The 24,520-nt window shown below is 44.9% G+C and overlaps 1 protein-coding gene across 3 annotated transcripts in view; it reads right to left on the bottom strand.

The window, feature by feature from the left end:
- The window catches only part of ENPP2 (ectonucleotide pyrophosphatase/phosphodiesterase 2), a 131,633-nt gene that overhangs the window by 53,492 nt on the left and 53,621 nt on the right, over window positions 1–24,520 (bottom strand). For all 3 annotated transcript variants that reach the window (XM_045287464.1, XM_045287462.1, XM_045287468.1), the window contains exons 3-9: window positions 21,073–21,228; window positions 18,866–18,991; window positions 15,137–15,197; window positions 12,311–12,408; window positions 12,020–12,099; window positions 10,805–10,924; window positions 201–256 (exon numbers count right to left, since the gene is read on the bottom strand). In XM_045287464.1, the coding sequence (XP_045143399.1) occupies window positions 201–256; window positions 10,805–10,924; window positions 12,020–12,099; window positions 12,311–12,408; window positions 15,137–15,197; window positions 18,866–18,991; window positions 21,073–21,228 (697 nt within the window). The remainder of the gene's footprint in view (window positions 1–200; window positions 257–10,804; window positions 10,925–12,019; window positions 12,100–12,310; window positions 12,409–15,136; window positions 15,198–18,865; window positions 18,992–21,072; window positions 21,229–24,520) is intronic.

Here is a 24,520-nt window from a genome sequence, read left to right as displayed (position 1 = left end):
GGGTGGGGGGGTTCAGGTTGGGGAAGAGGAGGACTTGGAAGAAAGAAGAGGAGGGAGGGCCCTTGAAAAAGCACTTGAACATTATTTTCGATCCATAATCTCCCAAAATTCTGATACTTTTACAGTTCACAAAAAAGGAAACCAACATTCAATTGATGTTTCATAAATTCGCAAATAGTCGTCAAATGAGGGTAACTTACACAGACCAGAAGAATGTCCCAGCTTTCACCCCTTGCTTAGTGGCTGTAATCCATAGCTAAGGAGGAAAACAGAAGAGGCTTAGAATGCATGTTTTGAATCTGTTTAGAATCTGTGTTTTGGTCAAAAGAGAAAAAGGCTTTAAAACGCATTACATCAGATCACTTACATCGTATGTACGCCCCAATCACACATTTCACCTCATTTGCGACCTTTTTTATTCCCACATCTGGAAATCAGAATCAGCATTTCTATAACCATTACTCATTATGTTTTCTTCCAGAGTTCTCAAAAGACTCACTAGGGTTCAAATGGTATATGTGGTTCGCAATCTTAATTCATCTTAAGCACCTCTCTCTTCTACCCCTGACTTTTCTCATCGTTGTGTTGGGTATTTGGCTGGTGTAGCAAAAGTCTGCTCGTCAAGGCATCCAGGAGGGGACCCCGGGATAACTATGGTCTTCAGAGACCTCGATTTGCACACCAAGACCAGCACCCTCGGAGCCAGGAGCCTCGCTCTCTTGTTTAGTTTTGCACCCAAGAATAATAAGAAGACGGGGTCCATCTTGAATCTGGATTTTCCCTGGATTTTTCAGCAAATGACATTTTATAAGTGAATGGATCCAATAACTTAGGTAAAACAACTATTTTACGAAGCCTTTCGAAATTTTCTTCGGTACGGTGCACTCCATGGGGAGGCAGAAGATACGTTGGTGAAGAACCTGGCTTCTGCATCCAGAGAGGCTGGATGCTGAGCCTTAGCCCGGTGCCTGGCTAGCCACATGCTCCTCCCACAAGTTGGATATCTGTCTTGTCACTTTCTTTTCAAACAGAAATCACATGACCCAGCACATAAGATTACTAGAAACTTTAATGAGCTCAGACATATCAAGTTCTTACCACAGTCTCTCAGCGTTCATTAAACGTTCAATCTATTTTAGTCTTTTTATTACACAGGAATGAAAACAAAAGTAATCTAGTTGTTCTAGGAACATGAAAAACAATTTCTAGAGAAGCCAGTGTCACCTCACACAGAAATGTGCAAAAAAGAACCTCATTCACATTAAGGAAGAGAACGCAGGCAACACGAGAGAATGGTGGCTGATTTGTTCTAAGATCAAACAAAAGGGTCCAAGATTGGCCGGCTATCTCTTTCCAGTTTTGGTGTTCTTAGATTTTGAGAATGTTCTGGCGTTGTGAGTTGTGTAAGGGGGTAACTTTGAGATGCGCTGCACCCAGGAATCTGGCCATGGCTGCAGAAGGGTCTGGGGCATTGAGCCTGGGAGAGCTCAGTAAGAGTCTAAGGACCAAGCGCTGTGTGGTTGTTACTGCTGGTCCTTACGTCCCTTTCGGTGCATGCTGATCCCCCATTGGACAGAGTAGAACTGACTCACGGGGTCGTCTAGGCTGCTATCTTTGTGAGTGATTGAAAATATCAATGAGTTGGGTGAGGGGCACTTTAGTCCTCAAAGTGACATCTTCATGGGACGGAATGATGCAGCAGCTATAACAATGCGCTCGCACAGAATAGCCATTGGTGAGACGGTGCAGGACAGCACAGTGTCTCGTTCTGTTGTGCATTGGCCCACAATCTAACAACAGCACCTAACAACAACAGTTGTTATGCAAGCAGCCCACCAAGTCTTTAGCCCATGAAACTGCCAGGTATTTCAGACAGTCCATTTCAGTTACTAGGCAAACGTGTCATTGTTGTGCCTCTGGAAGTTCCCAGAGCTGAGAGTCGCAGCTGCTGTCAAGGGTCAGCAGGAGTGGGGCGGGGGGAGCAGCCTGTGCAGACCCATCCGGTCCAGACCAGACGACTGGTGGATTTCACCAGCATGTGATGATGGGTGGACTGGTACTGGCTTACCAGAATCTCTGCAATGCATTAGAGAGAGAACTGACTCATCATTCTGAGCACACTCCATTTGACATGGTCTAACACATCCTTATGCTTCATGGGCAAGCTCTAGCCAGCTGTGGTGTCCCCGGCCCAATTGGTTTCAAAAATGTCCTGCAGTTCAAATCCTTCTTCTTTGGGAGTTTTCTTTTGTGTTTTTCCCTTGGTGGGGAGGAAGGGAGTATAGTTTTCTGTTTGTTTTGTTTTAATGTTTTTGTATTGTGACTTGAGTGAAAGTTTAAAGAGAAGATTGATTTTCCCTTCAGTTCATTCGTACACATCTTGGGGCATGGCACTGCTGGTCATCCTCACAAGGTCCCAGCACTTTTCCCACCACCCACCTGTGGTTACTGTACCATTCCTCCTTCTTTCCTCCTCCTTCCTGCCTTCTGGTGTGTCTAAGGAGTGCATACCTCCCTGGTATTATTGGCCATCCCATAGGCCTATTATTTGGCTAAAAGCTGAGCCACCGGTGTGAAGTTCACGTCAAGGCTTGAAGAGTGATTAAGGGTTCCACCGAGGCTGCATCCATCTCAATCCAACCAGGAAGTACCTGGTGTTTTCTATGACCTGGACTTTTGCTCCACATTTTTCTCCCACTTTCTGAGCTGTCAGTCATGGTCGTCGGGCACCCTCTAGGTCTTCTGGTCTCAGGGCTGTGCAGGCCAAGGGTTACATGTCCATTTATCTTTGGAACTAATTGTTTCCATGTGAGTTTGATTCCGTCTTGTTCCAGCTCCGCTGCCCACAAGAAGATGAGCTCAGGTGGAGTCCTGGACATCCTGCAGTGGTTCCGAAGCAGGCCAGGTCACGAGTGCCAGTGTTACAGAACATTATCTCTCTGTATGTTTATTTCAATTGGGCTAGCACAAACTGCGTAGATTCATATGCCCTAGAAAATTCAGAGCCTCGTTATTTTCAAGGGAATTGTACTAGGCAGGATGGAGAATCTAGGAAATGTAAGGTCAATCTGAAGCTTTATAAGGGAAATATTTTGAGTATGTTCATAATTAGCTGGTAATAAAGTTTGTCAAACGATGATTTTATGCTTTCAAAGAGCATACTGGGGAGCATATGCTGATGTTGGCATTTTCTGGGCAACAGCGAGTGCTATGATGCATTTTTTGTTCAGTAGCTCTCAGGGGAAATTTTACACAAGGTGACCTTTAAACAATTACAAGGATAGAGACTGCACCAAGAAGACTGGAACTATTCCTGTAGGGGAAGTCGGGGTCATATTTTTCTCTACACTGTTCTTCACTTTCGGTAATTTTTATAATGAGAAGTGACATCTTTTCAATCAGAAAGAGATTAACCAAATTTTAAAAGCACTGCCCAATATAAACGTGAAGGGAGATTTTTTTAAAACTGTATTTCTTCTCAAAAAAATCAATAGAAAGTTTCTCCCTGATTCTTTATAAAAATCTTGTTGGCCAAGACCCCAAACAAACAAACAAAAAAACATATTTTTGAGAATAAAGGGGATCAGAGCAGAGACCCCCAAACCCATGTGCAGACAATGGGACATCCCATACAGAAGGGTCACAGGTGAGGGATGAGTCAACCGGGACATAGGATAGCACACACAATATTCCTCTGGTTCCTTGAGGCTTCCTCAGCCCCTACTATCATGACCCCACAGTCCTGCCTTTCACTGCGGGCTAGACTGGAGCATGTGCACAGGTACAGATAAGAGATAAGGGCTCACGAGACACGGGATCCAGGAACAGAAATTAGAGTAGCGATACCAGAAGGGTAAGGGGAAGGTGGGAAGAAGAGGGGAGGCAGTGGGAATGGATCACAATGATTGATACATAACCAAACCACACCTGCAGGGGGGCGAGCAACAGAGACCATGGGAGAAGGGAGACACCGGTCAGTGTAAGACATGAAAACAATAATAATTTATAATTTATCAAGGGACCATGGGGGGAGGGGCCCTAGCTGATACCATGGGCTCAATAGAAAGTAATTGTTTAGAAAATGATGGACACATAGGTATAAATATGCTTGGTACAATTGATGTATGGATTGTTATAAGGGCTAGAAGAGCCCCCAATAAAATGATCTTTTAATTTTAAAAAATCCTGTTGGCCATATTTTCTCAAAGACAGTTGGGAGCATGGTCAGAAAAGTGTAAGTGACAAATAAGAGAAAATATTTGAAACGAAACCACATCACAAACCCTCCAACAAAAGAACCCTAGCGGTGGAGAAGCTGGCCTGTCTCCGTGTAAAGCAAATGCTTCAAGACGGGGGCACCCTGAAACCAGCTTCTTCCGTCCCGGAGTGAAGAGCTAGCCGGCCACTGGGCAGGTGTCAGGGCCTCCATGGGCATCAGTACAGATTATTGCTAGAAAATCATAGAGCTCTTGATTAGAAATATAAAAATGTTGTATGTTTATTAGCTCTCATCCTATCCACCACGTCCTCCATCCAGGTGTACTCTCGAAGGCGGCGTTTCTCTCTCCCATCCCTCCCTGATGAGTGTTGTGCTGGTCGGCGAGTTCACCCCAGCAACCTGGCAGCTTTCAGCACTGGTTCGAGGACGTACATTTTGATCCTTGAAAATGTTCTCTGAGTTTGGAGAACAAAAAGACGTCTGAAGGGGCAGGATCCGGGCCAGAAGGCAGGTAGAGTGAGATTCCTAACCAAACTTTCATGGGGATTGCTCCCACGACCTCGAGTAAGGAGCAAGTCTCACTGTTGTGGTTGGAAGAAAATTCCTTGGTGCATCTTTCCCCTTATTTCCTTTTTTGAATTATTAATTTCGTTTCCATTTTCTTCAAATATCTTCTTAATAAGAGCCCGTGATTTTCCGGTGTTCTTCAGGAAAAATCTATCCAAGTGATCCCTTCGGAATCTCAAAGAATAGTCACCATCATTCTCTGGGCTGACGTGACTGACTTAGATTTCCCTTGGAAGTCACTGGTCTCGTGTTTGCACGTACTCCGACAGGCCGAAGACAAGCCGTGATGGACAGAACTCGTCTGCGTCATCCACTGATGGCAGAGGCACAGCTAAACACGGCTGCTGTGAAATCAGCCCAGGCCTGTGGGAGCTGGACCCCTGTAGAGGTGGAGCCTTCCTATACAGGGCTTGGAAGTTAAACCTCAGCATTGCTAAGGGGAGAGAGGGAAGCGCTAAACATTGGTTGGATTATTTCTACAAAAGAGAAACAACACAATGAGGCCTTGGGGTGTTGGTAGGGGGCAGGGAAGTTCCCCTTTTTGCTGTTGATTCAGAGAAATGAGAATTATGATTTCTCTGAATTTGAATGCAAGACAAACTTCCTCAGAAACTAGCAAAACAACCCAGCTTAAAAAAAAACAAAAACAAAACTGCAGTGGTGCTGGTTTTGAGCTTCCTGCCTTTAATCTCAATTGTTTCCTCTCTTGACTGCGCTACTTGCAGGGCCAACGTTCAACGTGTCTGCACTCGAGTCTACATTTGGCAAAGAGGGCAAGTTAAAAAAAGACTGCTCCTTCCTGATCCCTTACTGAGAATAATGACCTCTTCCCGGAAACACTCCTCACGTAACGCCACCACTCGACTCAATGCTTCCATCCCTGCGTGTTGACTCCCAGACCCAGATGTAATTGTAGCCCTTGTAGAATAAGCACAATAAACAAATGAAGGCACGTGGGGAAGCTCTCCCGCTGCTGCAAGCACCGGTGCCTAACTAGGAGATGCGAGCTTCCCTGAATCCTGGGAAGTGCGCACAGACAGGAGACGGAGTGGCATTTTGAAAACGCAAACAAACAGAAATATTCTTACAAAAACATGCCCTATTGTTGTATTCTTTGCAGTAGGTTCTTTACAGGAAAAATGGTTCCTTTTCATTCAAAAGCATAGAGCAAAGCCAAGGGGATTCTGGGAGTCCAGAGGGATGGTTGGGCAGAAACAAGCTGACTATAAGTTTCAGAGTCAGAAGACAGGAGATGGGAGGGTCAGGGATGGGGCAGATTAGACTGTACCGGCACAGCTACAGTTGTGGTGGCCCGGGCCAGGGGCAGATGCATGATGGAGCTACTCACATGTGGCCCCGGAGCGGAAAGGCTGAGAAGATAGAGCCCTATCCTAAAGGACAAGACACCCTATCAGAAGTGCAGGCAGAACACACATCGGAAATGGATGCAGCTATGGTCAAACAAGAACCCATATGTGCCCAGTTCTGGAGACAGACATGCATAGATCAGATCTCTACATCCATGGGGCTCCCAATCGAAAGCACTCATGGAACTACTGATGGCAGAGGAGGTGGTCAGATGATGGCAGAAATAGTGCAGAAGTCCAGTGGAGGATCACCAAGCTTAGCCTAGGCTCCCTAGGTACAGAAAGCTTCAAAAAATGTGTTTGGGAAGTGAAAAGCTAGTAGGCAAAGAGGAGCCTGGGTGGCATAATGGTTATGCATTGGGCTGCTAATTGCAAGGTCAGGAGTTCAAAACCAGTAGCCTCTCTTCAGGCGAAAGAAGGGGGTTTCTATTTCCATTAAAAGGTACAGTCTTGGAAGTTCCCAGGGGGCAATTCTACCCTGTTCTATAGGGTTGCTATGAGTCAGTATGTACTGGGATTGAATCTGTTTGTTTGTTTGTTTGGCAGAGAAGAGTGGATTCTTTAGGTAGTGGTTCTCAACCTTCCTAATGCCACGATGCTTTAATACAGTTCCTCATGTTGTGGTGACCCCCCAACCATGAAATTATTTTTGTTGCAAAGATACAGCGCCAGGGGTCTTAAAGGCTTAAAGGCTTAAAGGTAAACAAGCAGCCACCTAGCTCCAAAGCAACAAAGCCCGCATGGTAGAAGCACACCAGCCTGTGTGACCACAGGGTGTCGAAGGGATCAGGTATCAGGCATCAAAGAACAAAACATCAAATCATTGTGAGTAAGAGGAGTGCAGATTGGGGACCCAAGACCCTTCTGTAGGCAACTAGACATCCCCTTATGAAAGGGTCGTGAGGAGGAGACGAGCCAGTCAGGGCGCAGTGTAGCAACGATGAAACATATTACTTTCCTCTAGTTCCTAAATGCTTCCTCCCCCGCCCACTCTCACCACCTTCCTCCCCCGCCCACTCTCATGATCCCAATTCTACCTTACAAATCTGGCTAGACCAGAGGATGTACACTGGTACAGATAGGAACTGGAAACACAGGGAATCCAGGACAGATGATCCCCTCAGGATAAGTGCTGAGAGTGGCCAGGAGGAGGAAGGGAAGGAGGGGTAGAAAGGGGGAACCAATTACAAGGATCTACATATACACCCTCCATGGGGGATGGACAACAGAGAAGTGAAGGGAGATCAGGCAGTGTAAAAATATGACAAAATAATAATTTATAAATTATCAATTATCATCCTACCTGGAGACACAGCACTAAGAGAACATACCTACAGACCTATCGTAGTGTGTGGAGAAGATCCAACAAGAAAAAGAAAGGGGAGAGAGAGAAAAGGCTTCATCTACCAGACTAACAAAGGAGGCACTAGCCCTTGTCTAAGGAGCCCTAGTGGCACAATGTGTCTGCTCCAGCAGACAAGACGGACAGTCTGGGAGCCCTGTAGCAGTTCTACTCGGTACTGCAGCGTCTTCAGCCGTGGGCACCGACTTGACAGCTGCAGGTGGAATCACCAACTCTCCCTTCCCTTCAAAAGAAGCCCCTTCCACGGGAAGCCTGCCCCTCCTCTAACACTCCTCAGTTGGCTCTCTCTGAAGGAGGCCATCTTTCCTGAGTGTTTACACTGCAGCAATTCACTAGGCATGGTCTCTCAGCTCACCACCATCACCGGCAGAGAGAATGGCCCTTGGGCTGAGTCTTAGGGACACATCTGCTTCTCCTGCAAATGCCTGGCCAAGGAAATGGTAGCTGTAGAGGATTTGAATCCTGTGGGTGTTGGCCTGGCTTCTCTAACCCCACACTTCTCTGCTCCCTGAGAGTCCCATTTGTCCTCCAGCTTGCTGAGCGCATGTTCAGACTGAGCAGGGAACTCCCCTCTTTTCAAGACAGCAAGACGGTGACCCAGAGAATTTTTCAAAGAAACAGCCCCTCTTAAGGAATTCCATGATAATATAGGTAGGAATGGTAGGGCCTTGCTGAGAAGGATAATCCCATCTGGCAATGCCTTTCTTTGTAGTCCCCAAATAAAAGCAGACTCCATTCTGCTAAGGTGGCTAAGTCTGGATAAAAGAACCATAAAATTAAATTATAGAGAAAAATATTTTTGGAAGTCGATCAGGAGATTCAGATTAATAAGTGCCTATTTTCAGATGGCCATTGTACCAACAGATGCCCTAGCTCACTGATTAGACTTTCAGCTATGACAAGAAGTGGTTCGCATTCACTGTTTACTCCATCCTCTGCATCACTTGATCGTCTGTCTCGCATGGTTTATGTTAAGTAGCCGGTCAAAATAAGTTGAGTTTCATTTAATTACTGGTCTAAGCTTTTGTAAATATTTGTCTCTACTCCCTTCATGTTTCCCCCTCCACTGGGGGCTTTATGAAAGACATAACCCTCTAAGTGGCTCATATTAAGACCCATCTTTTTGTATAGTACATTTTGATTCATATGCTCTTCCTCAATGCTAAATTTCCATAAAAAGGGTTTTTAAATGGTGGCTTCTCTGCTGACTTGGAACTCTTACGGTGAACACTTGATTGGAGATGACAGACAGAGGCACACATCGGTTTTCCCATGAATCTCTGTAAGGATCAGGGGAAGCCTGGGTTTGGTCGAGTGTGCCCAAATTTTGGAGTTAACAAGAACAGTCCAAAAGCGTGAAACAGAGGTCAGTTCATCGGGCTGGTTAACAGCACCCCCTCGTTGCACCCCCAGTTTCTGCAGAGGTTAATGAATAGGCGGACTCACCGTCTGAGTCATGCTACCCTAGAGGAAATGGAATGTCAACACATGGGATAAGGTGATCCAATTTGATACAATTACTGTCTCTCCATATACTTTGTGGTTCTCCAGGCCAATGGACCCCCATGATAAGATTAACATAAATGGCCAAATGACGGCGGCTTCCCAAAGCTCTCATTTCAATCCTTTTTTAGTTATTCATAGAAGGTTCTTCTGTCATGAACTCAGTTGGGGAAATCTGGCCTGTAAACAAACATCACTGTGATCAGAAGCTGGGGTTCACCATAGTCCTCGGGAAGAAGACAGCAGTGTGGGCACCTCCACTTTAAGGAAGCGTTTCTGTAGACACCCCAGAAGCCTTCCCATGTTGTGGGTTTATTTTATTTTTTCATGAACAGCCCCTTTTAGCCCCAGCACACACACTGAGTTACCTATTTTGAAATAGGAATTTCTAATCATACATGACATTTTCACAAAGAGAAAAGAACCTTCGTTAGAAAATAGATTCTCTTCTCCTTCTTCCGACTTTATAGTCTCTCTTCTCCCCCTTAGCGGCAGCGAGCGCAGCTAGCCAGGGCTGAGATCTTGGAGGGATGGGAGGCAGGGGTTAGACGCACACTCCATGAGCCTCCCGGCACGGCAAGGAGCACAAAAGAATCAGAGCCCCTTCCAAGCCAGGGCTCCCGGGGCCACCAAGTTAAACTGGAGCTGATGGACGATGGCGCCATCCGCCATCTTTCTTCTCCTTGGCTCTGAGTGTGGGCACCGGGGTATGTTCCGCTGGTGATGGCCCTTTCTGGACATGCCAGGCAGCTCTGTACACTCAATCACCATGGATTTATAGCGCTGCTTTGCCCAGATCTGACCAAAGGAGGTTATCCACCAGACAGGCAAACATCGGGAACACACTATTGTAAAAAGCAGTCACATCTCTCTGTTTTCTGCTCAGTCATTTGCGCTGAGGGAATCAGGGTTAATTTCTTCCGAAGTCTACTTTGCTACTCCAGAGTAAGGGCGGGCTCTGTTGGTTCTATTTCACCTCCACGCTTTTCCAAGAACTGAGTACACAGGAAACAAGCCACGGCTTCGCTGCTGACGACCATGTGCTGCTGTGATCAGCAGGTTTCCCTGTTTCCGTTCATTAGGACCCAGCAGCCTAACGCGTAGGGAAGTCATCGGCTTCTTTTTCGGTATACCACAAAACCTTGTCAGTCAGTAAGGCCTGATTATTTCATCCTCAAAATGTTTCTGAAACTCACTACTATGTCACCATTTCCACCAATAAACACCCTAGGGTAAACATCTATCATCTCACATTTTTTTAGTCATAATCTCATACACCCATAGACAGACATACAAATGCATATATAAACATGTACACGGTTATGTTAGACTTATACAGTAATAGCTGTTCATACATACCTGCACATGCAAAAACATTACATTCACAGACATATTCGTGCAGCTATTCATATACTATAGACATCTGGATTTTTAAAACTTTCTGTTGAGTCCATTTAACTCATAGCTACCGTATAGGACTCCTCCACAGCGCTTCCAAGACTGTAAGCTTCATGAGGACAGGTAGCTAGCTACTGCTCTGTCCCACGAGGTGGCTGGGGAGGTCAAGCCCCCAACCTTGCAGGTGACAACAGAGTGCTTTAAGCACTGCATCACCAGGGCTCCTTATGCACATAGGAGGGGGCTTGAGAACTTCATGGAAAAATTCAGTTCTCTTTTCATTCCATTTTCCACAAATTTTTGGAAGCTCCCTCATATACAGACTCCCAAAAGTTCCATTTGGGGATTAAAAAGTTTCAGAGCTCACATACACAGAATAGAACTTACCGGTTGGCCTCCCCACCATCTATGATTAAATTTCTCTCGTCCCCGAAGATGGAAAGTGGCATCAAAGACAGGATCATACATAGAATTCCCAACAATTCCATGTGACTCCGGATAGAGCCCCTTGGTGGAAAAACAAAGTTATTGTTAGTGTCTGCCTGAGGAGCAGACGTAAACGGTCTCAGCAAAACTAATAATAAACTAGGTCTGATTGCTTCAGTGGTAAGATGTTTTAACGGTTGTACTTCAATAAGATGGCAATAACTTTCAGCAGGATGAACCACTTTTAGTTTGAAATTTACATATTTATTTCTAAAGAAGCTGCTATTTCTAAGGGCATTTTTCTGTCTATCTAAATTCTACTCTTCTCCAAAAACTACCAAAATTAAATCATGATAATAAATGATACTTTTTTTTTCTTACAGAAGAAAACCTACATGAATTCAGAATCCATTTCTTTCCAAATTGACGCATATGCTTACATACAATGTCTTGTTCATGTAGTCATTTTCTGATTAGGATGTCCCGGTGTTTATTTCAAATTTTCCTGAAATTATGTTGTGATTTAACAAATTTCAAAAAATCTAACACCACTAAACTGTCTCTTCGTAAGAGGAAGGACAGTAACTAGCTATCTCTTACTATTTTTACTAAACAATTTACTGGGATCATGAAAAAAAAGAAGACGGAAACCAAACCAAGCTCATTGCCATCGAGTCACGTGGGTCCCTAGTGACCCTCTAAGGGCTTCGGAGAACTGCCCCCATGAGTTTCCAAGACTGTAACTCCACACAGGAGGAGAAGGCCTCCTTTTTCTCCCTTGGAGCAGCTGGTGTTTGCGAACTGCTGACCTTGTGTGGAGCAGCCCAACACATAACTACTATGCCACCGGGGCCCCTTTAAAGAAGAAAAGTGAGGAGGAATTGGGGGAACGCGAATAGTAAAGCACAGCGGTTCTGAAGTCAGCATTTTTGTTTGCATCCTCTGAACACAAGTGATAGAAGGGGACAGAACTGCATCTGCTGGAAGATTTCAGTTTTAAAGTTGCAAAGAAGTATAGTTGCAAGCCACGAAGTTGTAGAAAGCATTTGCAGGAAAGGGCTAACGCAGAGACTTTTCTTTTAACACTAAGGATCCTGTTTTAAGAGTTCTCCCTGTTAAGTCATTGCGGAATGCAGGCAGTCCTGTGAGTAGCGATCATGTGGAAAAACTACTTACGGTGGCCAAAGTGTATAAGTTAGGGAAGGTTTTGGTCGGGTACACTGGTCTCATGTAGGGAGAATGCGTGCCACAAGATCCTGGGGATAGAATTCCAAGTATTAGAATCAAGAGAACCAACAAGATCCACTTCAGATGTGGAGAACTGCTTTACAAACTACCAGCACCTTCCTATATCAGCTGAGAAAACACCTTGACAAGGATGTGTCCGTGGACCTCCACGCCCATCACAGTTGTTAGTGCATAGATCACGAGTTAGAGGTGAGAACACTGAATGAGAAAATTACTTACTTAGTTTTTCAATGTTAGGCATGACCTTGCTGCCCTTCTTCATGTAGGATGCACGGAAACCATCCACAGAAAAGATGATTAAGGGAGGACGAACAAACCTTCAACGATAACAACATTCAGCTTTAGGAAATGATTACGGCAGAGTTTCCATCACTCCCACTTACCCTCAATAATTGGGCCAGTCATTTCTAAGATGCAGTTTTAAGCAAGGCCATCTGTAGGATGCTGAATGTCTAGCCACAGGGCATTTGAGGCTCTTGAAGTCTAAGGCTTACAAGGTCAAAGTCATCCAATGGTCCGTGGAAGGGACTTGACTCTACAGAAGTCCTCCCCTGCTGCCTGTCACGTTGTAAACAACGTTCTTCACAATGCCGTCTTACCTGGAATTCGCCCAAGTAACACCTGGTAAACCTATGCCTCTTTTACAACTCAGCCCAAGGTATCCTCTTTTATAACATTAGTGGCTCTCACTTCAGAACTCCTTTATATATTAATTCATACCTCTTTTATAATCTATATTACATAATGCCGCAATGATCTGTTAGCATGTTTCTCTTCCCCATGCGTTTCACAACAGAGAAGATGATATCTTATTCATCCTTCAATGCTGGGGACCACTAGTATGAGCTCAATAAATATGAAATACATTAATAAATGAATGGATGGATGAGCTCATGAAGGAACAGATGGATATGAAATTGATAGCAGTCACAATCTTATCATGAAATCTAAGTATATAAAATAAAACTCCTTTAAATGTATTTATACAATTGTGGCAGAGTGAAATTTCTTAACATGGCTCTTCTACAAATAGCTCTGTAACCCCCACCAAATGATTGGGTGGGGCTGTGCAAGTCAGCCCTGAATAACAAGCGGGGCTTGGTCAGTCTTAGCTGCCACCTCCCTGGCGATCAGGATATGCCATCTTTGAAGCAGGGGCGGAGAGAAAAGTCTCAGGAGCAATGGAAGACCAGCCACCGGTGTGGCATGTTCGAGACCTCTGGCTGCTACTGAAGTCGCCGAGGCAAAGTCCAAAGGCCCCAGACCGAGGGCAAGGAGACAGAACACAGCAGTAGCACCAAGACTTGGGACAGTGAGGCAGAGCAGCAGACTGGCTTCCCGGCCTGCAGAGGCAGAAGCCAACGCATGACACGGCTGAGAGGCTGAGGATTAGTCTTGGCCACCGGCGGAGGAGAGGTGCTGCTGTGGACCAATGACTGTATTCTTACCATCTACTAATCCCAGCTTGTGACAATCTGCTAGCTCCCCTCATTAAAAAATAAAAAAATAAAAAATGTTCACTGCCGTGACTGCCACAGTGTCTATGCTGACTCAGAGTGACCCCCTGTGGGTTTCTGAGACTGTAACTGTTTACAGGAGCAAAGAGCCCAGTCTTTCTCTCTCGGAGCTGCTGGCGGTTTCGAACTGCCAACCATGCGGATCACAGTCCAACATGTAACCACTCCAGGACCAGGGCTCCTGACTTGTGAGTATTGTCTATGTGACCGCTGCAGCGAATCATCAAAGCCAGCCAGACATAGAGTGCCTGGGGAAGCAGAGTTGGTATTAGCACAGGGTAAGGAAAGACAGAGAATGGAAACATGTCTGAACTCCACCTTGCAGCAATAGGGAAGCCATGGGAGGTCAGATATGCATATCCCTCCCACCCCATCTTCCTGCTGTTTACTGAAAAAGATTGTTTTAAATAATTAGCCTATTGGCAATCACTAAAATGTGTATCATCAATAAAAGGCAAGGCTGCCATGTAGCCAGGCCAGGGTCTGATGAAATAGGCCCCTTAAATCATTCTTAAGAGTTCAATCAGACTTGAGAATACTCAAAAAAAGTGAGAAGCTATTTCTACCTGTTCAGAGATCATTTAGCAAAGCCACATAATAAGGCTTTTAATTTTCACTTTAAATGTTCAAATGAGTCACAGAAATCAAAATTACAGAAGAGTACATTATTGTCATTTGGAAGAAATTCTTCTATGCAGACAATATTTTCCTTTAAAAAAGAAAAAAATAAGCGGAGTACTTTTTTAAACAGCCATAAACTATTGACATTTCACTCTTCAGCTACAAGTCCAAAGATGTCAGTGGTGCACTGACTCAAATGGGAGGAAAAAATAAAGACAATATCAAAATATTTGGGTTTTGTGTTCAGGACTGCGCTGTGTAAAAAAAAAAAACCATGAAAAAACAAGTGCATTACTGAAAAAACATTAGTTGAAAGCATATTTCCTGCCAGGCATTTGATGGTTCCGTGCATTTTCGTCAGTTGCCTGGTAGGAGTCCTCAGTGCCTTGGGGTCCCACTTGTGCTTGGTGGGATGTCATTCAACCTCGACTGTGACCCAGCAAAGCAGTGCCTTGTGTACTGTCAAGTTTCTGCAGCATCTGACAGGTGGTCACATGTTGGATGATGTTTCAGAAGGAATCTAGTCCCAGAAAAGGCAAAGCAGCAGCATTCCAGAAAGCAAGAAGGCAAATAAAAGTCAAGGAGAGGGGTGTTTCGTCCTCTCCAGGGCTAGGGGGCGTGCTTCGTGGAATTGCCAGCTGAGGTGGGATACAGGGAACATGCAGGTGTCAGGACATGCAAAGACGAAACCGCCCATTGCCACCAAGGTGACTCTGATTTCACGCTGACCTCGGAGGTGTGAGAGTAAGCTGTGCTCCACACAGGTTTTCCAATGGTTCCTTTTTCTGAAGTTGATTGCCCAACTGTGACCATGTTGGCAGGAGCTGTGTTTATTCCCATGTACCCACCCATTTCCTGTTTATCGATAAATAAAGAACACTTCCTGGTACTCACAAAATGCACTTACCCTGCAGGGCATTCCGGGGCCTTTATTTCTTCACAATCATCATCTACCCAATGTGACTCTCCTATACAGAAAAGGGGGTAAATGTATTGGTAAGACGACTTGTAAATGCCACTCAGAGCCTGGCATAGCAGATTCTGGGACTTATAATCTGGACTTTATTGCTTATAGGACATTATCTAAAAAGAAATTCTGAAATAAAACCTAACAACGTCTTTGGTTTTCTAAAAACACAACCTATATCGTGGGAAAATGATGATTTAATAACCCAACCTGGTACTGTCCATGCGTGTGAAAAGTGGACGTCGAATAAGGATGCCTGAAGAAGGTGGGTGCGTTTGAATTATGGTGCTGCCAAAGAATACTAAGAGTACTGCATGCTGCCAAAAAACCCAGACAAACAGATCTGTCTTGGAAGAGGTGCAGACAGAATGCTCCTTAGAGCAGTGGTTCTCAACCTTTCTAATGCTGCGACCCTTTCTTTTCATGGTGATCCCCAACCATAAAAATTATTTTCGTTTCTACTTCATAACTGCAATTTTGCTACTGTTCACAGGGCGACCCCTGTGAAAGGGTCATTCAACCCCCAAAGGGGTTGCAACCCACAGGTTGAGAACTGCTGCCTTAGAAGCAAAAGGGTGAGACTTCCTCTTTTGTACTTTGGACATTTGTCAGGAAAGACCAGTCCCTAGAGAAGGAGAGGAACATGCAAAAAGAGGAAGGCCCTTGACAAGATGGGCTGACACCGTGGCTGCCACATAAGCACCATCGTGAGGGCGGTGGGCTGCCACCGTGGCTGCCACCGTGGGCTCCCACATAAGCACGGTGGCGCAGGACCAGGTGGTGTTATAATGCTTTGGACATGGGGCCGCTGTGAATCAGAACTGACGTGGTGACCCCTGACACCACTACAATAATTCAAGTGCAGTTTGTGCAAGCCTTCACAGCCCACAGGATAAGGTTCCAGTAGGGTCTGCGGTCTTAAACGCTTGCAAGCAGCCGCTTAAGCTACATCTACTGGTCTGTACTCCTGCGGAAATACCAGCAGCCCAAAGAAGAAACTGACCATTAAGTCTGACCATTGGGCATCAGACTGACCATTCACAAGCACCTGGTCTTCAAACCTGAAACCAGGAGAAGAACCACGACCAGCCATTCTGAGCAGGGGCACAACCGAAGGTGTGGGACGGGAGAAAGTTCGAATTCCTAAAAAAAAAAGCTGAGACCTACTAGATCAACAAAAGCCAGAGGGGAAAAACCTGGAAACTATTGCCCTCAGACACTCTCTGGACTTGGAATTGAAGCTATTCCTGGAGCTGGAAGTGATTTCAGCCAGACATTCGATGGGCTTATAAAATAGACAAATCTCCTGAGGGTCGTGGGCTTCTTTGAAAAACGTGGGAGCGACGGGTGAGTAGTTTCCCCAAAGCAAAGATGCGATGGTCAAGGGGAAATGGGAAGTTAGATCAGTGGAAACAGAGCCAGGGAAGGGAAATCGTGCGAAGGCTGAAAATATCACAAAACTTGTCACCCATGTCACAGAACAACTGGTATAGAAATTGTCCAAGAGAAACGTAGTTTGCTGTGTAAATTTTCACCTCAAACCCAATAGCAGAGTCATCAAAAGCAAAGGCCACCGTGGCGTGAGTGAACCCTATATAATGTTTGCCTCCCTCCAGAAACAAAACTGATCGTTACTTGGAAGGTCCGTTCCTGCCACTGAACAGCTAAGAGTCAGAGAAACCCTGACAAGACTTCTTCTAGACTTAGAACATGCAGGAAAAGAATCACTTTTCAATGAACCCTATGTGCAGAACTTGAACTTTGAAGTAAGCCAACGCTCTCATCTAAATTGATCTTCCACCAACACCCAGAGAATAAATCTAAGTGTTTTGTTAAGTTACTTCTTTTTAGATAGAGAAAAGAAAAGGGCTAACATCTGAAAATAAGACTGTTTTTGGAGAAAAAAATTAAACTAGTGAATAATAATAATAATACAGTTGCCTTAACCAGCCCTAAGGTGAAGGAAAAGTACATCGTTAAGTGGTAGGAAACTTTGGGCCCCACACTTTGGAGAAAGTACACCAGCGCAAAGACCCCTGGGAACTTGCCACTGTTGATTAGAATCTAAGGACGGATGACTGTGTGAGCAATGGCTATGCTCCTAAAAAGAGGGAGAAGAAACCCTGGAAACCCAGCGGCTAAAGCCCTGCACTGCTAACTAACAGGTCTGTAGTTCAAACCCACCAGTCAAGAGGAGGAAGAGGTGACACTCTGCTACCGTGAATATTTAGAGGCTTGAACCCCCTACAGAACAGTCCTGCCCTGTCCTGTGGTGTCCCGCTGCGCTGGAATCAACTCGTTGGCAGGGAGCAAAAGGGGGAAGCTTTGGCCACACACTGCAATAACCCAGGGCACACAGATTAGCTTTAACAGCGTATTGGCACTAGACTTTACAGCCCAAAAATCAAAGCCAATTCATAATAGTTTATTTTTTCAATTCGCCTTTGTGGCTGATGGGCCCTTCTACACAAGGAGATAAGAAGAGGCCGGAAGCAAATTCTAAGTCAACTGTATGTTTTGTCAACAATTACAACAGTGGGTTTTGCTTTTTGGAATTTTCAAATTCAGAATTCATATCACACCCTCTCGGCAAGACTGGGCACTACCTGGAATTCACAGATGAGTTGCTCTTCCCTGAAGTCTTGTAACAGAACCCCCTTCTAGTACTTTCCGCAGCACTTTGCAGCGCACGGAAAGGAAGAAGGGCTTGCTTCCAAGACTGAAAAGGGACTAGCGAACATTACCAGAGGATTCCTGGGTCTTCCTTCTAAGGTCTACCTTCTATGAAGTAGGTGCCGCAGCAAATTCCTTAAAGGTGGGAATTACATCTTTTTGTTTACTGCAGCTCATTCATTGACTATTATTAATTAGAAGACTATCTAAAACCCATTTAAACCCCCTGTAGGTCCAGCCTAAATCACAGGGGCCCCCCTACAGGGTTTCCAAGACTAAGTCTTTATGGCAGCAGACAGCCCCATTATTCTCTTATGGAGCAGCTGGTGAGTTTCAATCACTGACCTTGAACTGACAATCCAACACGTTCCCCAGAGTGCTGCCAGGGCTCAAATAAAGGCATCACAATCTGTACTCAACCATACAAGGTCAGTACATTTGCATGTCTGGCTTTGGGGTATAAGCGGAGCTGCTGGGGGCCTGATTCCGTTCACTACCATGTTCCCTCTAACCCTAAGTTACAGCCAAGGTCTCCACTCACAGCTGACACACCCTGCACAAAGGCTGTGCTCCCTTGCTTCAGAAGAACAGCTCTCCAGAAGCCAGAGTAGAGCAGGCCGAGTGGAGACTTTACCTGAAACCAGTTCCTTGCTTCTGACCCAGCTCACATGCCCCAGGTCAACTTCTTAACTTCCTATGCTTCCTGCTAAGGTCTGCCTGCAGAACACTCCCTCAATAAACAATGTGCCCAGAACCCCTGTCTCAAGCTCTGCATCTAGGGAACCCAACCTGAGACCGAGATAGGAGGAGGTCTTTTGAAATCTCATCACATTATTTGGGTTCTATCCAATTATGGAATGGGGAGTTCTTTTCTTATCGTTGGGGATCATGTCACTCCTCCCAGCCAAGCTGCAATCACTGTAATATCCGGGATCTCTTGAAGCATCTCCATCTTTCATTCTTTCAAAGCCCAGGCCATTCTGAGAAAACGCATACCTTTGCAAACCACTTGGTAATTAGTACAGCAGTCTCCCCTGGCCAAGCAGTCCTCCGAGCAGTGACACGCATTGTCTTCATTTCGTACTTCTCCACATCTGTCCTTCGTGCACTCCCAGCCACGAGCTGAAAGCATTACAATGGAACACTTTCACGGCCGCACACAAGCCAAACGAGAGGGGCCACAACTGCCTGCAGATGCTGCCAATGGCAAGAGCTAGTCTCTCAAGTCGTTGAATCTGCTTGGGTATTGTGCGTTGCCCCGAGGCCTAGATACAATTTGGGGGATTTACAAATAGGATGAATTTCTAAAATTGTAACTTTGGAGTACAAAGACCAAGTGCAAGTTGACTCCTTTGAAAAATGGAACCCTGAAAGACCAGAAAATGTCCCCTGCCATTCTGAAACTGCTGTTAAAAAGTAAAATCCCATGTATGATATCTAAGGTTTGTGGTAGGCTAGCTATCTTGGTAGGGACAGCCTCTATACTTGACTCTGTCACTGTCAGGAATCGCTTTACTTACCTTTAATCAGCTTTAATTTGAATACGACTGATGGAACAACGAAATGGCCTCTACCTGCTGTAGGTAAAGTCCTCAACAGATCTGAAGTAGTTCAGGAGGCTATTGAAGGCCTCAAAAAGACCAGGCTAATAAGGAGACTACACCTTCCATGAGGGTAGGGGGAAGGTGGTGGGGAGAAGAGGGAGAAAGGGGAAACTGATCGCAATGACTGATGCATAACTCCACCCCCGAGGGGGACGAACAACAGAAACATGGGTGAAGGGAGACAGCAGATGGTGTAAGATATGAAAATAATAATTATTTACCATTTACCAAAGGTTCACCAGAGTGGGAGAGTAAGGGAAGGAGGGAGGGGGAAAATGAGGAGCTAGCTGATACCAAGGGCTCAAGTAGAAAGAAAATGTTTTGAGGATGATGCTGGCAACATGTGTACAAATGTGCTTGATATCATTGATGTACAATGGGTTGTTATAAGAGTCCCCCAGTAAAATGATTTATTTAAAAAAATACCTGGCTTATTGGTCAGTTAGAGGTTGGTGGGACCACCCAAGAATATGGACCTTAGTCATCCTTCAGGGCTGGAGCAGACCTCACCCTTGGGTTAGAACAAGCAACCATTTAAGATCCAAAGGGCAGTGTTTACCGGACAGAGGGTTCGGAAAAGAGGGACATGAATCCCTGGGGGGGAAGGGGAAGAAGCCAGGATACGCTGAGGCATTGGAATGGAAGAGCTGAAACAAAAAGGGTGTACATTGTTGACGATAAAACTGGTGGCCTGCTCTTTAAACATTCACCTAAACCACAAGAAAAAATTTCTTTAAAGAAAGAAAAAGCAATACTCAAATGCCAACCAGTGACAAACCTGTCAGTGCAAGTCCGAGATCTGACTTTCCAGGAGGCTGGTGTGTGGGTTACAGATTTCTATCGGGGCATATCTGGGAGAGAGCTCACAACTCAGCCCTCCAAGAGGACAGGTTCAGAGAAGTAATAGTCTCGTGTGTGTTTTTTAATTCTGCAGTTTTAGTCTTGTTTGTTTGTTTTCTGTCTGCTGGACTCGACAATGAGCTCCATGACAAACAAACAAACAAAAAACCACATCTCTCTTTTCAACATTGTATCTCAGCGTCTGAGATTGTGTCCCGTGCATGCTAGGTACGCCAATAATATTTAGTAAATGTCACTGGAAATTACCAGGAAAACAATATGGCTCTTTAAACTTAAGACTGCTGTACTGAGAAACTCCATATGGTTAGTCATTTAATAAATATTTACACAGGGTCTCCCATGGTCTAGGCTGCAGGGGTGTATCAAAGAATGACACAGATAAATTCCCTGTCTCCAGGGAGCTTCCATTCCCGTTGTAAAAGACAGACCATCAGCAAGCAAATGGCCTACAAACCAGGTCATTCCAGACTGTGCTGAGCGCTGTGGAGGAACTAGCAGGGTGGCACTGACAGAATGATGAGGTGGTGGTCAGAGTCACTGTAAGAAGATGAAAAAGAAGCAAACACTGACGGGTGCAGGAGCCTTCGTTCACCTTCCCGAGAGGATGGATGATCCTTCAGGAAAGGTCAACACCCACCACCGATACAGGCCAGAGCAGAGTGGCAACTCCAGGTGCAGGGCAGCAGGGGGTCTAGGCATCATTTCTTTGAGAGTAGGGAGAACAAAAAGAGTCCACACCTGTCTTCAAGCAATGTTCATCAAAGTCATGGCAGCAGCTGCTGTAGCTCTTACACAGGTTGTCACACCGACAATCAGGGGGTTCCAGCTCTTGAAGTTCATAGCATCTGCCTTTGCAGGATCCAGAGGTGCTGATCCAGGGGGAATCTGATAGCACTGCCAGGAATAAGATGACAGGAGATAGGAATCAGAAGGGAGTCTTGTCGTCATGAGGTGAGGGGCTAGCAAGGAGTGCAGTGTGGTGATGTGATCCAACTCTAGATTAAAGGTCTGGCTCCATCCCAGCACCCAGCAGCTATGGACCCTGGACAGGTTACTTAATATCTTGGAGGCACAGTTTCCACGTTTGTAACGGGGAGGATTTACAAACATAAGACGAAGTTGTAATGACAATTAACTCAAACAATCCATGAAAAACACTGAGCAGAATGTCAGAGTTCTAGAAAGCAGAACCCATGTTGGCTCTTGGCTTTATTACTATTAACAATGACTGTAATTGCACATCTGTGCATGGTGGGTGCTAAGGACGCCCAGCAAGAACAGCACTTTGGCCCAACACTTAGAAACAAGAGCTCATTTGCCTCTTTAAAGGCCACAGTTTACTTATACGGGAAATTGAACCCACATGTCCTGAGAAAAGACTGAGGCTACGCGAATGGAATGGAAGATGTAAGTTCCCTTCCAACTGTAAAACCTACACATAAAGCTAGAGTTCCTCAGACACCATGTCCAGACTCGACCTGTCCAAAGCAATGCCCCTGTGATTACCTTCGGGGCCTAGAACGTGCATGTCAATACAGGCCAAGATTCAACTAAAATATTCATTTAAAAACAGAAAGTCAGAGAGGAAACAGCAGTACAAAATAAAATCCAAGTTTCCTTCACAGTAGACCCCCCACCCCCCAAGGTAAAACATCTTGGTATAAATTTGTAAGACATGTGTATGACCTATGTGAGAAACACATTAAAACTCTCTAAAAGAATACTCCAAAAGGTTGAATTAAACAGCATACCATCTTGGAGGTTAATCTGTCAAGGAGATAAAAATGTTCACTCATCCTAACTAAGTCTAAAGACGTAATGCAATGACAATAAAATTAGGTTTTGATGTGATATTTGTGGTATATACATCGGCATTTCAAAAGACTTAGATTATTGACCCAGGAATTGCATTGCTAGAAATTTATCTCTCATGCATATTTGTAAAAAGGTTTCCAAGTTACATCTACAGAATATGGTCATTGCAGTCTTTTTGTAAGGAAGGGGGAAACTATATGAAATTAGCCAAATCTATATGCTCCCATCCAGAAAGAATCCCTAGATCCAGAAGTCGACGATGGAAGCAGTGACAAAATAGATGAAAGGGGCTTGTAACAGTTTTTATAAGAACAGAGTACAGAATCGTGGTATAGTAGTAAATAGCGTGTGTTTTGTGTTGAAAATAGAGGTAGCGACTATGATAAGAATAGAAATAAAGACAGAATTAAAAATGGAATGACAGCTGGAGATGAGGAAGAAAGGAAGGAAGGAGAGAGGGGAGGGAGGGAGAGGTAGAAAGGTTGAGAAAAGGGGCAAGTGTGTGTCATTTTTTAAGGTACAGGTATGATACAAACCTGTTTTTCACCCCTAAGAACGTGGTTCAGGCATGTTCATTGGGGGAAAATGACACTAAGGAAGGGGCCTTTCTGTCATTTAAGTCTCCAACTTTCACATGTATTACTTGATCCACTATTCACTGCAAATTGTCTCATGTTTCTATTTCTTTGCGAGTCCGTTGCTCTCTGTCTCTCGGTCTCTGTCTCTTCTTTGTGTAGTTGCTAGGTGTCAGCAAGTCCATTTCTGCAGCATTGTCCAAGTCGTAATCTTTCCACAAGCAGATGGGTCTTTCCCACAGTGGGTTTGACCCAGGAACTTTTGTAGTGAGCAGCCAAGCACTTAAACCTGCTCCCAGGGTTCCTTCTCCCTTTTACGGAAATAAGTAAATTTCCACATGTATTATAAATAAATATCCTAACCTATGTTCTTGATGACACACGATGGGCATTTTCTCATAGATACGCACATGTATTCTTTACCATGAGTGTTACTCTCTTTAGAGTCAAGGAGGACCAAAAAAGAGGCCTGGGGAGAACAGATGGTAAATGGAATTTCTAGGTTCAGCCAAGCCATTTCTCTGAACATCCTGCTTCACCCTGAGTCCTCTGTTCTTTGAGAGGCACCTAGCCCTAGCTGTGATGACGGCACATCGGTTCAACTCAAGCAAACAGTCACTAGACCGTGAGATGTGAAACGTTTTTGCATGGCTGATTCTGGGAAGTGGAAATACGTACAAACCGCACCAGTTCAGTTTAGGAAATAACATCAGGTTTTCAAATGTGGTGCCCTGCCTCTGATCTGAAAACCACATTGTTCTATTGACTTTGGCCAACATACCAACGGTAAGAAACTACAGAGAAGGAGAGGTAGAGAAGTAACAGGGGGAATGGTGGAAAGCAGGGGGACAGGAAGATCAAGGGGGAAATTTACCATTGAATGATTCTTTTTATTTGGGGTCCTGCAGAGACAGAATCAGTACAAGTTCCTTCAATACGTTTTGAATAGCACGCCTTCCCCTCGGCTGCAGATGTGATCTGCTTTGCTCTGCTCACAACTGAGATCAGAGGCGCGAAAGGCACTTGTTCCCTGAGAGGACTTCAATTAAAACATGAGTTTGGATATATAGGAGGCGCCCTGGTGGCATAGTGGGTTACAAGTTGGGCTATTAACCACAAGGTCAGAAGTTTGAAGTCGCCAGCCACTCTGAGTGGAAAGACAGGCTTTCTATTCCAATAAAGACTTAGTATCAGAAACCCACAGAGACAGTTCCATCGTGTGCTATAGGGTCATTCTGAGTCAGAGGCATCTCAATGATGGTGAGTGTGCGTGCGTGCGTGCGTGCGTGCGTGCATGCGTGCGCGTGTGTGTTTAAGGATATATACAAGGAGGCTTAGAAAAATCCATGGGGAAGTTCCATTGCTGTAAATTCCATTTTTCCACAAACTTTTTAAAGTTTCCTATTGTGTATGGATGTGTGTGCCACACAATTATATGTACTGCTGATTTTTCACAGAAACATGATTCCATGATTTAACAAAGAAGAAATGAGAGAAAAGATTGAAATGGTAAAGGATCTCATCTTGTTTGCACCCACAATCAATGCTCATGGAAGCAGCAGTCAAGAGATCAAGCGACCTATTGCATTGGGTAACTCTGCTGTACAAGGCCTCTTTAAAGTGTTGAAAAAACAACGGTACTCTGAGGACCACAGTGCACCTAGCCAACCCATGGTCTTTTCAAATTGCCTTCTATGCATGTGAAAGACATTGAATAAGGAGACCGAAGAATTGATGCCTTTGAATTATGACGCTGGAGAAGAATACTGAAAGTACCATGGACTGCCAAGCAAACA

This window comes from Echinops telfairi, unplaced genomic scaffold (genome assembly GCF_000313985.2).
Source record: "Echinops telfairi isolate 266 unplaced genomic scaffold, ASM31398v2 ScPeMD7_1;HRSCAF=3_0, whole genome shotgun sequence".
In the NCBI taxonomy this organism is placed as follows: domain Eukaryota; kingdom Metazoa; phylum Chordata; class Mammalia; order Afrosoricida; family Tenrecidae; genus Echinops; species Echinops telfairi.
Note: the sequence above shows the minus strand (reverse complement) of the source record. Positions and strands in the feature narration are given on the sequence as shown.